This window comes from Cervus elaphus, chromosome 5 (assembly GCF_910594005.1).
Source record: "Cervus elaphus chromosome 5, mCerEla1.1, whole genome shotgun sequence".
NCBI classification, from domain to species: domain Eukaryota; kingdom Metazoa; phylum Chordata; class Mammalia; order Artiodactyla; family Cervidae; genus Cervus; species Cervus elaphus.
Genome location: NC_057819.1, coordinates 122,421,743 through 122,437,271, shown reverse-complemented (window position 1 = coordinate 122,437,271; position 15,529 = coordinate 122,421,743). Strand labels below are relative to the sequence as shown.

General features: G+C 55.6%; 1 protein-coding gene across 3 annotated transcripts in view; it reads right to left on the bottom strand.

Annotated features, from left to right (window-relative positions):
* Positions 1 to 133: 133 nt before the first annotated feature.
* The window catches only part of CSNK1D (casein kinase 1 delta), a 35,371-nt gene continuing 19,975 nt past the window's right edge, over positions 134 to 15,529 (bottom strand). Inside the window, exons 3-10 of one of the 3 annotated variants that reach the window (XM_043905138.1) lie at positions 13,623 to 13,771; positions 13,125 to 13,353; positions 12,619 to 12,789; positions 12,029 to 12,177; positions 9,941 to 10,112; positions 9,248 to 9,387; positions 6,190 to 6,254; positions 2,931 to 5,066 (exon numbers count right to left, since the gene is read on the bottom strand). In XM_043905138.1, coding sequence (XP_043761073.1) covers positions 6,222 to 6,254; positions 9,248 to 9,387; positions 9,941 to 10,112; positions 12,029 to 12,177; positions 12,619 to 12,789; positions 13,125 to 13,353; positions 13,623 to 13,771 — 1,043 coding nt within the window. In that variant the 3' untranslated portion in view covers positions 2,931 to 5,066; positions 6,190 to 6,221. Of the gene's footprint in view, positions 270 to 2,930; positions 5,067 to 6,189; positions 6,255 to 9,247; positions 9,388 to 9,940; positions 10,113 to 12,028; positions 12,178 to 12,618; positions 12,790 to 13,124; positions 13,354 to 13,622; positions 13,772 to 15,529 lie in introns of those variants that run through there. The other 2 variants (XM_043905136.1, XM_043905137.1) reach the window with 2 other exon arrangements.

Here is a 15,529-nt window from a genome sequence, read left to right as displayed (position 1 = left end):
TCACCCCTTGGTTAGCCGACAGTCACCCCACGTGGTCAGCGCCCAGGGCTGGTATCTGGTCCCTGTCCTCTTGGAACAGCCCTGCTCAGCCTTGCCCTGGGTACCTCACACCCACCTGCCCTCGTGGCCAGCGGCGGCCTGTGTGGCTGGGAGCCCGGTCAGAGGCCGCTGGGGCCGCCTCAGTAGGTGGTGCGTCGAGGGCGCTGGGGACGGCAGCGGGCACCCTGGCGGGCCGCGTGCAGCCGAAGAGATGCCACATCCCTGCTCCTCTGAAACGAAAAGCAAGCAAGAGCTCACATCCTGGGCCCCACTCCCCAAGAGGTGTTGCCCTAAGGGGGCTGCTGGCTCCCTCCTCCATCTGCCCTTTGAGCTCTTTGAGGGAGCCAGGCACCTGCCTGCAGCACCCTGCCCCATCTCATCCTTTCTGTCCTTCCCCTCCGCCAGGGGCCTGGGCTGTGGGCAGCGCTAGCAGTTGCAGGGGTCAGGTGGTAGCCCTGCATCCACTGACCTCACCCTGTTCAAGGTGGGCCAGGCAGGGGCCAGCCTCTGGGAAAGCTGAGCCACGAGCACCCAACTTGTCAGCCCCACCTGTGGTCTCAACTGGAGGGGGGCAGAGAAAAGGGCACGAGTGGGCAGCCTGCTTGTGCCCCTCCCCCAACCCCCTCCCAGCTCTCATCATGACACCCCCTTCTCTCCTGGCAAGAGCTTGGCCTGGCTGTCGCCAGTTATTCAGTTTTCTTGTGTCTCTTGGAACCAGCTGTGGGGGTGACCAGGGCCCCTGTATTCCACACCACCCACCCTTTGCTCTCACCTGAAGCTGCCTCACTCGTCCCCACTCCCTACTGGGACCCTCTACAGCCACACTGGGTATACCATTCAGTGACTTGAGATGGTGCGGGAGTCCCTCCCCTGGGGGTGGGACCCATGGCTGGTCTGGGGCTGGATCCGTGCACCCCAGGGTGCACCTGAGGCCCCCTGCCCCCACATCAGCTGGTTAAAGCATGCAGGGGCTCTGCCCAGATTGGAGACTGACCTGCAGTCTAACCCTAACCCTGAGGAGAGGGTAACCAGATGGTTTGGTCTGCCTCGTTTTCTAGTTTCAGACATTTCCAGCTGTGCCCAAGACACAGAGGAAGAAAACTTCCTGTCCTCAGGAAGCTGTGGCTGCCAAGGGCCAATGGCCCTAAAAGCAGTTAGGAGAGTGGTCAGTGCTCTGGAATGGACAGGGCTCTCCCTAGTCCTCCAGACGTCCCACCAGAGAAGGCTCACACCCAGCTTTGCACGAAGACACAGATGCCTGTGCTAAGCCCACTCTCACAGGCCCTTAGCAGCTCCTTGGAGGACACATACACACCAGCCTAAATCAGAAGTGGGGGGTACATGAGCCAGGTGCCCTGGGGCACTACCCAGCCCTGCCAGAACTTGAGGCACCTGCCACCCTGTGTGGAGAACACCCTCGTATACACGTGCAGGCCACACTGGGAGAGCCCGGCAGGAAGGCAGACCCTGCTGTCAGTGGCTGCCCAAGCGTTCTGCCAATGGCAGTCTGGGAGGCAGCTGCCTAGACCTGCAAGGCCCCCTCATGGTTCCCCAAAGGACACTCCCCTGTAACCCTAAATAACCTTGCGAACAGTGGTGCCAAGGGGTGTGCTGCTTTCATAGCTCCCAGCCGACAGGGGTGGGCATGGTCCCCTCCTCCAACACAGGGACTTCTGGGAGGAGCTCCAAGCACCCCATTCAGAGGTGACAGGGCCTGGGGCAGGTGGTAGGTGGAGGTTTGGACCCAGAGCTTGCTCTCCTGAGCATGGAGCCTGCCAGGCAGGTCAGGCGGTAGAGTTCTCCATGTTGGGAAGACAGAGGTGGTGAGGGGGCTGGGGAGCAGGGCACGCAGGCTCTGAGTGAAAGGGGCCAGGGTCCCTGTTCTGCCTGTGACCTCCCTCCTGGCAGGAGAACGAGAAGCGGGTACAGGGTTCACCTCATCATCATTTCAGCTGAGTCCAAGTGTCAGCAGGCTGAGGGGAGGAGGGGGAACCCATAAAGAAGAGCTCAGGCTCTTTCACATCTTCAGGGACCATCTGGCACAAGCGTGGCACACCTGGCTTGTGAGCGTAAACACAAACCAGTGGCGGGTGGGAGACCCACCTGCCCCACCTGTTTTCCATGCGTGCGGGTGCCATCACCAAGAATTTCCCTATAGTACACGCGAGGCTGGCACACTCAGCTCCAGGACAAGTGGGTGTGGACCAGAAGGTGCTTAGTTACCACACATTTATGGGAACACATCTGTGGTCCCAGTTCAATAGGGAGGGACTTTCCTGCAGGGCCACACCTTCTCACTCAGCTCCATCTGGAGCTCCCAGGGGTAGGGGCGTCTTGAGCTCCAACAACTCCAGGGGCAGAGGGAAGCGGAGGCCATGAGCCCAACAGTTGGAGAGACGATGCCCCCTTCTGACACTGCCTGACTAGAAGGGACAGCACCTGGGGCATGAGGAATGCAGGATGGTGCTCACACCGGGATGGCGACTGCCAGGTCCAAGCCCCTGGGTCCCAGCAGGGGCCCCCCTGGGAGCCCCTTCATGGGTACCATGAGCACCCCCACGGGCAGTAGCAACACAGCTACGGGCCAACTACCATGCTCTTCACTCCCCAGAGAAAACAAGGTGAGTGGCAGCACCTCCTTCCCACAGAGGTGGTTAAAGCAGCGGACTGGTGTGTGCTCAAGGCCTACATCGGCAGCAGCTCAGCCACATCCCTGCCACGCCTCAGAGGCTCATCCCACCTGCTCCCGATCAGCTTACAAAAGTACACCAACAGGCTTCCAAAGGACAGACATGAATGCCCAGTCTCAGAAAATTAGTTTCACAAAGTTAATCTACACAAATCAAAACTCAAAACTGATGAAATAAAGACCACATGGCAGGGGCAGGGAAGAAAGGCAGAAGTCGTCATGAATTTATTATTTACATGGTGGTTAAGGACACAAATACAGTGGTCATACAAAAGCGCAGTTCAGAGACTGGCCACTGATACACAGGTTGATACAGACATTCCAACTATGTTTCCTGCAAGTCAGGATGGGGAGTTAAATATGGGGGGACGGGGGCGGGGACACAACTGTCCACAACCACACTGCTGAGGACTCAGGGTTGGAGTCCACTTCTAAAATGCCATCTGGCAATCCAGGTGAAAACCTGGATGCAGAACATCAGGGCTGCAGCTGCTAACAGCTCTCCAGGAGGGGGAGGTCCACCTCTGAGGAAGCCACGATGAAAGCCCCCAACTCAGTCCAACCAACCCAAGATCCCCCTACGCTCCCAGAAACACAGCCCCACCTGGCCAAGTGTCCACACCCCGAAACACTTACAGAGTAGCCAGCTCAGGATTCAGAAAGAAGCAACCAGCTGCATTCTGCGCCATCAACACAGCAGTCAGGGCATCCTAGGACCAGCGTCCCTGTGCTGGGACTTTGGGGGCAGGAAGGGAAAACACAGACATGGACACCTTTCAGGTCCCCAGCTTCCTACCAGTGCCTGTTTCTAAACAGAACACACTGCAGGGCAATGATGGGAAGAAATGTGAAAGTACCTATGAACACATATATTGCACCTCATTTCCAGAGACGGAGGCTCCTGTCTACCGGCCGCCACCACCACCTGGTGCCTCTGTTACTGCTACTGCAAAGCGAGGAGAGTGTCTCAGGAACCCACCTGGAGCCCGGTTGCCCCGGAGGGTCTTTCTGGGGAGACTCAGCCCTGCTCTGCTTCTTGGCCTCTGTGGGATCACTACATCCCAGGGAAGGTCACAAAAGTGTGTTATCTTTCACTTTCCTGGACATCAGGTCGTCAGAGTCACCTGTTTCTTGGCACTTCAGAGTGGATTCCCTTGGGCCTGCTGGCCTTTCTGGGCAATGCTGGCACACAGGGCGGACACCACAGCCCTTGGTTTTGAGCAGAGATGTTAACACAGACTGGGGGCCAACCTGCACTGGTAGTATTGACAGCCTATTTAGAAAATCTCCCAAGTTCAAAAGCACTGAGGCAACCACCACCAACATAACCAAATATGACTCCACGGAGGGGCCCAAGTCTCTGTTTGAAATCCTCTCCCGAGAGGTCGGCAACACAACGTGAAGCCGTGGCTTCTGCAGTCTTCAGGCTCAGCTTCCTTCTTGTTGCGTCTGAGAAGGTCAGATCCATGGGCTGCTCTGTCGGGAAGCACCCGGTGCGCCTGTGCGTGTGGCCAGCGCTTTCTAACTGCCCTGATGATTCAAGAATCCCAGCGGGTCTGCAGTGAGCGGGCATTTCAGTTTATAGTGGGGAAGGGAGCGTGACAGCCAAAACTAGATTAATGAAGTCACGAGACACACAGCACACGGACACACACGTTACTTACACACGCGTATATACGTGATAGAATTTCTGATGAGAAAATCCCTTCTCCACAGTGGACCACATAACAAACCACGAGACGCAGACCACAGAAACCCACGTGTGCTCTGCTCCCTGCCTCACTCCTACACAAACTCCACACCAGGACCTGCTTCAGAATTCTTTAAGTCAGCATCTTTAAGACCGCAAAAACAGACATGAAAGAAACAATAAAAAGACAGATTTCTTTACACAGATTTAAGCCAATAATTTTTAGCAAAATGATACAAAACTGTCTTAACCAAGTAGATCGGTAGTTACAGTAGACTCGGCAGGGACACGGGTGCGCCACCACGGAGGGGACTGAAAGGCTCTTGGATGGGAGTTTGATTCTCTCTGCAACCGTCTCACTGCTTTCTTCCCAGCCCCGCTAGAACCGAGTTCATGGGGGCTCAGTGCAGCCCCTGGCGATGGCAGCGCTTGGAGTCTGTCCGGTTGGGTTTGTGTTTTGTTTCCCCCATGGGCGTCGCTGGGTGGGTGGCCTGGAGAGCTCCCGGTGTTAACATTTCGGTTCTAGACCGGGGGCGTGTCACTAGTAACAGAGTAGATCAGCCATGCATTGTCTGCCCTCAGCAAAAAGGAGAGTTCTCATCGGTGCACGACAGACTGCAGACCACTGGACGCCACCCGACCGGGAATCTGTCGGAGCCAAAGCACAGGAGAAGGTCAGCGTGAGGCCAGAGGAGAGGAGCTGGTCAGGCTTGAGTACAAAACACCAGTGACAGCACCCCGGGAGGAGGAAGGGACAGATGGCACCTAGCCCCTTTGGACATGTGCCCCCCAGCTGCTCTGAAAGGTCCCTCGAGGCCAGGACACGTGCAGCAGAAACAGTGACAGGAAGACGGGGAAGGAAGAAGAGCCATGCAGGCAAGGAGGCCGTGGGGCCGCGAGCTCATGATCAGTCAGACCGGACGGAGTCCAAGCGGGCAAGAGATGCCCAGCGCCCCCTTCCTAGAAAGTAGCCTGGTGTTACAAAATAGAGGACCAGGCCCCAAGTGGGCACTGGGACTCCACTTGGGGCAAGACGTGAAAAGCACTTCCCATCAAGATGTCCCCCAAGAGTGCAGTCACGTTACAACTACAGTCGGTCTGCCCCGCGGTGCCGAGTGGACAGAAGCTGCAAGCCCTCAGCTGGGAGGAGCCACAAGAGTTGCCACCGAGAGGGGAGCTGGGCTTGGAGGCCCAGCCATGCACCAACGGCAGGGAGCAGGCGGCTGTGGCTGATGCGTTAATACAGACAAGAGTGTAGACAAGATGCTGGGCAGAGACCAAGTTTGAAAAGAAAAGCAAACGAGGAGGACAGAAATCAATGCTAAAGGAAGAGAGATGACAAAGCCAGGACAGCAGAGACCATCAGGAGTGTCTCACGCAGCAAGAGCGCAAGAGCCCCCACCAAGCGCGGCCCCCATAGCCAGCACAATACAATACACATCCGGCGACCAACCTGGGACCACAAGGCCCTGAGCCTTCTGGGGCCACTGGAGCCGAGACTGGGCTCCTGCTCCCCATGCTGGCTCCTGACTAGAGACCACAGTGAGGGCCGAAGGCCAATGGACAGGATTCAGGGTTACCCCAGACTGGACAGCCCACCACAGCTGCTCTGGAATCCACGTAAGCAGAGGACCTGGGCCGGGGCCTGGCTCTACCTGGGGCACCTGGCATGCAAGCCCGACCCCCTGCGTGCTCCCTCAGGCCGGTGAGTGGGCGGCAGCTCCCACCCGGCCCGGCGCCTGCCGAGGAGCCCCGCCGTGAGCACACTCACCCAGTGCTGCCTTCCGACGGGGAGACGTGCAGCTACTTGCCGTGATGTTCGAAAGGAATGCTATTCTGAGGTGGGGGGAAAAGACAGCTGTTGGTAAGGGTTCCACTGGCTGGACCAGCACGTAAGGCCCTCCTGTTTCCACAAGTGCTGCCTTGCCTCAACCAGGTCCAGGACCCCTGGCTGGGGCTGCTCGAGGGGACCCCGGGACCACACAAGGAACTGGGTCCCACCTTTCCAGAGTGGCCCCTGGACACGTGGCCGCTGCTCCTTGAGGATGGATCCATCAGGGAGGCCAATGAGGGAGATCCTTCCCAACTCCTCAAGCAATAAGAGAACTGGATGCCCAGACAGCAGCCCCTCCAGAGGGTCTTGGCATCAGGAGCTCCTGAGGCTTGTGCTCGGGAGGTGGAGAGGACGCCACCTCCCCGTGACACAAGGACTGGACGTATTTTCTCACTGACACAAGGAGAAGGACAGGGCTGCAGACCTTACTTGGAGAGCTGGAATTAAAACAAGTCAGCCCACCCGAAGAAAAAACTGGCACCACAGGTCAGTATTATGTTCTATTAACAGCATGGATGAAGAAGACACTTCTCACAAAGAGAAACATCACACACAGGTTCAGCCACCAGAAGCCTTTCAGTCTTCATGACATTCCAGCAACAGAGGCCAGATTGGCAGGCTGGGGTCGGGGGTGTGGGGACTGTAGTCCCTGGAGAAGGACAAGGGGGTGAGGAGTGGTGACCAGGACAAGGGACATGTGTGTCATGTCCTCCCACCCCCAGATGGAGAGGGTCAGCAGGGCCATCCCCCAAGCAGGCGGGTGGCTCCAGGCATGTGTATGCTGATGATGAGCTACCTCCTTGGCCTGGGTACACTGGCACAGGGCGCAACCTCTCCTCGAGGGAGAGGAAGCTGGTAAGAAAAGGCTGGTCTGTGCACACGTGGTGCTGCCCCCGGGATCGATGTGTCACTGGCCCTGTTCCTGCTTGCATCTGTTGGCGGGGGTAGCGCGGTGGGGTGTGTGAATGGAGGCCACAGAGTCATAAAAGCTGGAGCAACTCTGATCACACCCTTGGTGGATAGCAGTCTTTCAGAGTCTTTTAAGGAAGAGCACCTGGGGGATGATCAGGAAAACCTGAAGGAGAGGGCTGTCCAGCTGCCCTCAACATGAAGATCATAAGGAAACTCCCAGGGTGACTAGGGTGCTTCTTTTGGAAGGGACACACACAAATTGAATCTCTTCAGAGACTGGCCCCCCCCCACCCCACTGTTCAGGCCCACTTCTTCGATGGAAAGCAGAGAGAGAACCAGAGGGCAAAGACATGCAATTTTGATGGAACGACTTTACAGCAAAGGTCTTGGAGCTGTGTGTTGTCAATGTTCAGGGGTCATGGGCTGAATGAAGATGGACACAGGTGGTGAAGAGGCTGGATTAAAACTCGTAACTGCCTGGCACTCTCAGGACTCTCAGCCTCTTCCACTTCCCTCAATGATCCTCAAAGCAAAACATGTTTTCTTGTGTTAAAAAAGTTAGCCTGCTCCTCCCTTGGTCCTTGCTGGCTGAGGTGTTCTGGAGCCCTCTTCCAGGCCCGCTTGGCCAGGCATGGTGAACACCTCCAGGGACCTGCTTCCAACTGCTAGCTCATGCATTCCAGGGCTTGTGGAAAGAAACCTGTTAAGCCCCTTCTGGGCCCTGTGGTGACAGAGGATGACTGTGAGGCTGGGAGCCCTAAGAGGCCCAATCTCATTACTGACCCACTGAGCCGCACAATTTGAACTACCTGCATCTTCAGTCTCTTAAAGAAAGCTACCATATAAGAAAAACCCATTTCTAGTAGACTTGCTAGTAAATTACTAGTAAATTTGGCAAAAAACATGATTTCACTTGCTTAAAGTGTGCCTTGGCACACCTTGTTCCTCTGCCACAAGACCGGCTAGATGCCACAGGACTGATGTTTTGGGAGTTCTCACAAAATGCTCGACCCACCAAATTCACCAACAATCTACGCCCACTGCCCAGCAAGCACCGAGGAGGGCAGGACGCAAAGCGTAACCTTGAGGCATCGTGGTGAAGCACAGGGCCGCTGCGCCAGCACACGGCCGGGACCCGGGTTTTGGACATTCCTCAACCCGCCACCTGCCCACCGAGTAGACACCAGGAGGTAGTCCCAGTCCCCACAGGACACTGGCTGAAGCAGAAGTGGTCCACTTGGGTTGTTCCTGACCCCTGTCCACGCCTACTGCCCTGATTGCAGAAGGAGGCCCTGAAGCTACTTGAGGAAAAACGTCCGCATGTGGGCAAAGAGCTGCTCTGCTGAGGGAGGCACGGTAGCAAGCACAGAAGGACAGCGAGGAAAGCCACAGTGGGAAGAGGACATGGGGGGAGGGGGCCCTGGGACCAGGCCCTGCACCTCTGAGCACACTTGCCTCGCCAGACAGAAGACAAACATCAGAAGGGGCACCAGAAGACAAGAACCCTCGCCCCGAAGCACACTGCCAAGCACTGGGCTCTAGAAGGCCTCTGCCCACGACACTGCACAGTGACGGCCGGCAATATGCCACCCCTGCCACCCCCACCCCGGCACTCTGCTGGGGGAACACCTGGCCAACAAGACCGAGGACAGAGTCTCCAAGGCTGGATGTGCCTACAACAAATGGTGTGAGCAGGCTGGAAGCACCAGCCTACACAGGGAAGATGGCCAAGGCTCCAAGGCTGCCCGGGGGGCTGGGAGCCACGTGGAGGGCAGCAGGAGAGAGAAAGCCCCGTGGCATGTCCCAGCATAGCCTGAGGGGAGGGGTGTAGAGCCCTTACCCCACACAGCTCATCAAGGAGGCTCTCAACCAAGGGGCCAAGCTGCATCGAGGGGCACAACGTTACCCCATCAGTTAAAACACCCGAAAATGGGAAGAAAGGGAAGGAAGGAAAGAAGGAATGCCTTTGAAACTATGACCTCACTCTGCTTGGAGCCCATAAGATCAGACCAAACATGGAGAAGTCGGAGGGCCACAGCACCCAGCCTGGGTGAGCTCAGGGGCCGGCCCACGGGGCGCGTACCTGTGAGGTGGACATGCGGGAGGTATCTTGCCGGCCCGTGAGGTCGGATGAGGAGATGTTGACCGGGGCACCGCGGTGCAGCCGCATACTCACTTTCCGCTCTCTTTCCATGCCGGACACGGGCCTAGGAGAGGTGTTCGCTGGAGGAGAGGGAAACAGGGGCAAGCGTGAGGCCTCGGAATGCAGCCCCACACTCCAGCACAGGGTCTCTCCTTGAAAACCACGTCTAACAAGGACCTTCAGCTGCCTCAGTTTCAGGCACAGGACAGCTTACTGCACCCTAAGATTAGGCCAGCACCACGGGCTGATCCCTGGGAGTACAGTGCCAGGCGTCTAGTGGGAGGGTGGCTGGGGCCTCTGCCTACAATGCCTGTCTCAACAGGCAAGGAAGAGGCTAAATGTTGTGTCATGAGAACAAAAGGCAAAGCAACAGAGCTCGCAGGGAATAAAATCCTTCAACAAGCCAACTTCTGAGAAATAGATATTCTGGAAGGTGCTATTCCAGGTGGTTCCCTGGCGTGTCTAATTTTGGGAGTAAGAAATGAACAGAACGAGGACGCACATGCTTCACCCACAAGGCACACCCGCCCAGACCCCATGAGGTCACACACTGGAGTGTCCAGAGCAAAATAGAACCCCTACTGCCTGCAGCTCGGGGACCGGGGTATAAGCTGCAGCCCCGGGACCACTCACCAGTGTGTGAGGTAGGGGTGAGGGGGGTGGGAGGAGCCACCTCCTGTGTCCCCCTCAGCCGGCCCGAGGCCGTGGAAGGGAGGCCGCGGGTGGCTGGATTTCGGGAGTGTCTCAATCGCTCCTCTCGGTCCCGGCGTTCCCGCTCAGCATCGTCAGCTGCCCGGCTGGCTCCCTATGGAGGAAAGAGGGTGACAGCAGAACTGAACTGGGTTTGGTGCAAAACCACCTAATGCCCTTGGCCACCACTCGAAAAAACATGGGGGCATGTGCAACAGTCCCCCCTCGAAGTCTACAGCCTCTAACAAGTCAGGCGCTCCCCACTCCAGGTACACGCTTGACCCGTCCCACGACTGAGGGCGGGTGGAACCGGGCTTGTCTCCTTTCCCAGCAGAGGAAACATCCCCCAGTCACCTCATCACTCCTCAGCACCCAACCGTCAACAGCACTTGGCGGCCCTCTTCTCTGCGATTATCCACGTGGGGATGGGAACCAGCCTAGGTTAGAGGCGGCCCAATGTGGCGACAGCTGGGGGAAGGCACCCGTGTGACAGGCAGAAAGGACCGCATTTGGTCAGCTGAAGAGTCCAACCAGAGCCCAGACGCCTGGCTCAGGCTGACGTCCTGCTGGTGCGCATGAGACGAGGCTGGCAGCCAGGCTTGTCCTGGGTGGCCAGGTAGTGGGCACTGCCTTAGCTAAGCTAGCTGCTCCCAGAACAGCTAGTTGACACTTTCAGTGAGGATCAAACCAGAAGCACAGGGATACTGGATTTTAAGTGGTGACGCCAGGATACCTGTCCTAGTAAAGGTTATGTCCTAATCACCAGTGCCGTAAGGCAAGAGTCTGCAAACTGCAGCCCACGGGCCAAATGCAGCCACACTCATTCGTGCGAATAGTTTTCTTGGCACAGTCATGCCTGCTCACTGACGCACTGCTTTGGCGGCTCTCCAGTTACACACAATACAGAGTCGAGTGGTCACAATGCCATACAGACGGCAAAGATAAAACCATTTATTGTCTGGTCCTTTGTAGAAGAGGTCTGCCGAATCCCTGTGAGGGATGATGATGTAAGAACAAAAAGTTTGTTAAAGTGGCTCTGGCAGGAAGTGCACCCTGATGTGCAGACTCCAAGTAACCTGCAGCACTGCCCCCAAAGGTTGTCCTTCGAAGGCCATCCTAATAAAGAGGTCTGGAAGGATGGCACAGGCCAGGTCCAGGGTAGGCTGGCTCTGCGGGCTGGCCCCAGCTTGAGGAGGCTGTGGCTCTCTGCCCCCACCTGCTCCCTGTGTGAGCACCCATGCACCCGTGAGGCCACAGGATAAGGCTTCCTGTTTTGCACTCTGAGGAGGAGGTTCTGTTCCTCCATCAGATTTTGTCACCCTAGAAACATGCCAATTTTTGTTTTAAGCTCATAGAACACATTTTTAATGAAAGAGGAAGTGCAAATTAAAAAAACAAACAAAATGGGATTCTGGCTGTAGTGTCAGAGATTAAACAAACTCCTACAACAGACTCAGAGACAGGTGGCCTGTTTTAGAGAAAACAAATTGAAGTCCAAGCTCCTACCCTATCCCACCCTGAATCCTGACAGTGCACATGCACAAAAACACAGGCTCATACTTAATGAACAAACTGGGTGACAAAGGAAATCAAATGTTAAGTCTAGCTCCTCACAAGGCCAAATGGAGACCTAACACACAGCACCTCCCAGGCCACCCAACCCCTGGGAGGCACAGCCAGGTGAGGGGAGGAGGGGAAAGTCTTCACCCCACCTGGCGGGAGTCACATCCCTTTGAGAAGGAATTCACAGACCAGCGCAGTCACAACATCCTGAGGACCACAGAGTTCAAATGAGAGCCCTGGTCTGGGCAGACCTGCACTGTAGACTCCATCGTGGCCCTGAGGCGCCTCCTTGGCTTGCCCTCTGGCATTTTGCTTCTCAGAACCCCCTGTGCTCCCCATGTGGCAGCCATGCCTCCTGAAGCCCCACCCCGTATAGCTCCCAGAAAGGGATGGTGGCAGCTGGTGGCCTTCTGCTGACAGGCAAGCCCCTTCCACGCTGAGTGGTCAGTGAACTGGGGGCATACTTACAAATTTGAGCATGTTCCAATCGAACACGTAGTCATAGGAGAAACCCTGGCGATGGAACAAGTTCCTGAAGAGCTGTCTCAGGTATGAGTAGTCAGGCTTATCGTCAAAACGCAAGGAACGGCAGAAATTTAGGTACGTGGCGAATTCAGCTGTAAACACCAGAAGACTCAGAGGTAACCAGCAGTATTCCTGACTGAGAGCCAGAATGGTGTCTGTCCACAGAACCCTTGACCACCCATGGCCCCAGAGAGAGGCTGTGAAAGCTGGAGCCTGAAACATCAGGAATCCTTCGAGGAAAGAGGATGAGAAAACTGAGCACCACAGAGCATAACATAAGTTTCATCTGAGACATTTATCCCAGGAGAACTCTCACAAAAACAAAAGGAAAACTCCCTGAGTTATGGCTCATGAAGGCAGAGGAGCACTAGGGGCAGAGGATGTGGCCACTCGAAGAGCAGGTCACCAGCCCAGCCCTCAGCTCCCTAACTGTGCAGGATGCTTAGGGGGCTTCCCTGGTCCTTCCTCCAGACCTCACAGGCCTCTGCCCTCCCACAGAACTACAGCTGGCTCGCTGTCCACCGGACACTCACAAGGGTAGCCTTTACACAACACCTCGATGGGAGTGGACATCTTCTTCTCACTGATCCTCTCATACTTCTGCCTCTTGGTAGCAGCCTTCAGGCCCTGCCAGGGCAGTGAGCCCAGGTTGAAGTACATGAGCACGTAGCCCAGAGACTCCAGGTCATCCCTTCGAGATTGTTCTGGATAGAGAGGAGAGCAGGTCAGGGTGGCATGCCTAAGCATGCACAGCAACACCCCACAGATGCTGCCTGGGGATAAACTCAGAGCCCCAGAGAAGGACACTTGGAGTCTTTGCTTCCGCAGAAGCAACTCTGCTGTGCTGTTAAGAGATGCACTACCACCCATTAGGAAGCCCCAGCACATGCTGTCCCCCATGCCCCAAAAGATAAGGTCTCCAGGCCCAGATGCCAGCCTTTGCTACGAAGGTTTGATGCCAGCCTCCACATCCAATGTGCCACAACCAACCCTCAGGGCCCCCAAGAGGCTGCAGGACAGCCAGGGTGGGAGGGCTCACCGATGCCAAGGTGTGTGTTGATGGAGGCATACCGCGCCGTCCCGGTGAGGTTCTTGTTCTCGCGGTAGGGGATGTGCTGGTGGGTGCGGGCGTCCCGGTACTTCTTAGCCAGCCCGAAGTCAATGATGTAGACCAGGTTGCCCTTCTTACCCAGCCCCATGAGGAAGTTGTCCGGCTTCACATCTCGGTGGATGAAGTTCTTCGAGTGTATGTATTCAATACGACTAATCTGCAGGTGGAGAAGCAGGGGTGACAGGTTGAACCCCAGGCCGCAGCCTGGCAGGGGGAACCAAGGGGAACCCTGGCCCGCTTGCAAACACACCCTGCCCTCCATGGGTCACTATCTCTTGCACAGTTAACAAGCTTCTGTTTCCTCCGTATGCACGCATGGCACAAAAAGGAAGCAAACAACCCTGAAGGCCTCATCAGATGATGAATCAAACCAAGCATGTGCTGAGCACGTGGGCTGCCCTTCAGTGGAGAAAAATGAAGTCTTACCATTTGGTCAGCAAGGAGTAGGACAGTTTTGAGACTGAACTTCCTAGAGCAAAAGTTGAAGAGGTCTTCCAGGCTGGGTCCCAACAGTTCCATCACCATGACGTTGTAGTCCCCCTCAGCCCCGCACCACCGGATGGTGGGGATGCCCACTGCAAGAGAGTCTGCGTCAGTCCGCCTCCACGCAGCTGCACTGAGGACGCCCGTGCTTGTGATGCTGATGGGGGGCGGCTGGGCAGGAGCAGTGAGGAGTGACGTGGGGAGAGGCTAGAAGGCCAGCTTCACAGTGGGGGTGGAGTGAGGGGCTCAGGAGGAAGATCCCCGCTGGCTCCCACAACCGGGTTCCAGTCTCCCTACGACTGACATCCCGCACCAGTGTGGTAAGGTGTCACAGTTAATGACCCAATGCTGATACACTGTCATGAACTAAAGTGTATACTACTCAGGCTTCCTCAGGTTTTAACCTCACGCCCTCGGGCTGCTCCAGGACCTGTCCCGACCTCACAGGACGAGTAGTCGGCATGTCTCCTTCAGCTGCTCTTGGCTGGGAGGGTCTCTCAGACTTTCCTGGTCTGAACGACCCAGATGGTTTGGAGCAGGGCTGGGCAGGGATGACAGACTGTCCCTCTGCTGGCCTGTCGGATATTTTTCTCGTTATTAGTCTGGGCTTGTGGGTCTGGGGAGGAAGGCCACAGAGGGAAAGTACCCTTCTCATCACGTCCCGCAGGGCCATGCTCTCAGCATGACTCCTCACCGTGGCTGTGCCCCTGGTCACCTGGCTGAGGGCTATCTGTCATGTGTCTCCACTGGGGAGTTTCTATTCCCCCCCTACCCATCCCGTTCTCCCTGCGGGGATGTCACTACACATGGCCCACACTTAAGAGGGGGTTTTGGGCCCCCTTCCCAGAGGGCAGAGCATATATATATATATATATATTATATAGATGACTCAGAATGCTTCCACACAGATGTGTCTCTTCTCCTCATTTACTTATTCACTATTTTTTCCCATCAGGATAAGCCCACTAGTGTCTGTGTTATACTTTGGTCTGTACTCCAACACTGTATCACTTATTCTGTTGCTCCAAGCATCCCAGCCTTGCCTGTTTCTCAGTGAGCAGCTCCTGGGGCCCTTTAACACCCCATCACTGCAGGCTGTTTATTTTGAGTACTGCATTCCTTTTTGGCACTATAAGATGCTAAATACTTTGATTTTGATATCAACAGGGCAACTTTTCATTTTTACAATATTTTAAAAATACATTTTACACGTGACATGAGAACAAACTTAAAAAGGTCCACAGGTTATAAGGCATAATGTGACAAAAGCTTGTGGCCTACCATGAACACAGAAGCTCAGCGGGGCCCCAAGCACAAGAGCCATAAACAACACAACACTAACGTGCCTGACAGTCAGTTGCTCACTAGTGATAAGCAGAGCACCTTGAAAGCAGCCAGAGAATGCAGCTCAGCGGGTGAGCATCTTCCAAGAACTGAGAAACGAACTGGCAATCTGCCGAAAAACACCTCATCAGAGACAAAATGAAGGTATTTTCAGATATAAAATGGGTGATGAATCAATCACCAGCACTGTGACATGCTATAGGATGTCCTTCAGGCAGGAGGCAAACAATGCCACATGGAAGTGTGGGGCTACAAAAGGAATGAAAAGCACTGAAAATAACAACATAAGTACATAAAAAATTATTTAAATTTAAAAAGTATGACTGTTTATGGGACTTCCTTGGTGGCAGAGTGGTTAAGAATCCACCTGCCAATGCAGGGGACACAGGTTCTATCCCTGCTCCAGGAAGATTCCACCTGCCGTGGAGCAACTAAGCCCTGTGCGCCACAACCACTGAGCCCACGCTCTAGGGCCCAGGGTCGCAACTACCGAGACTGCACGCCAC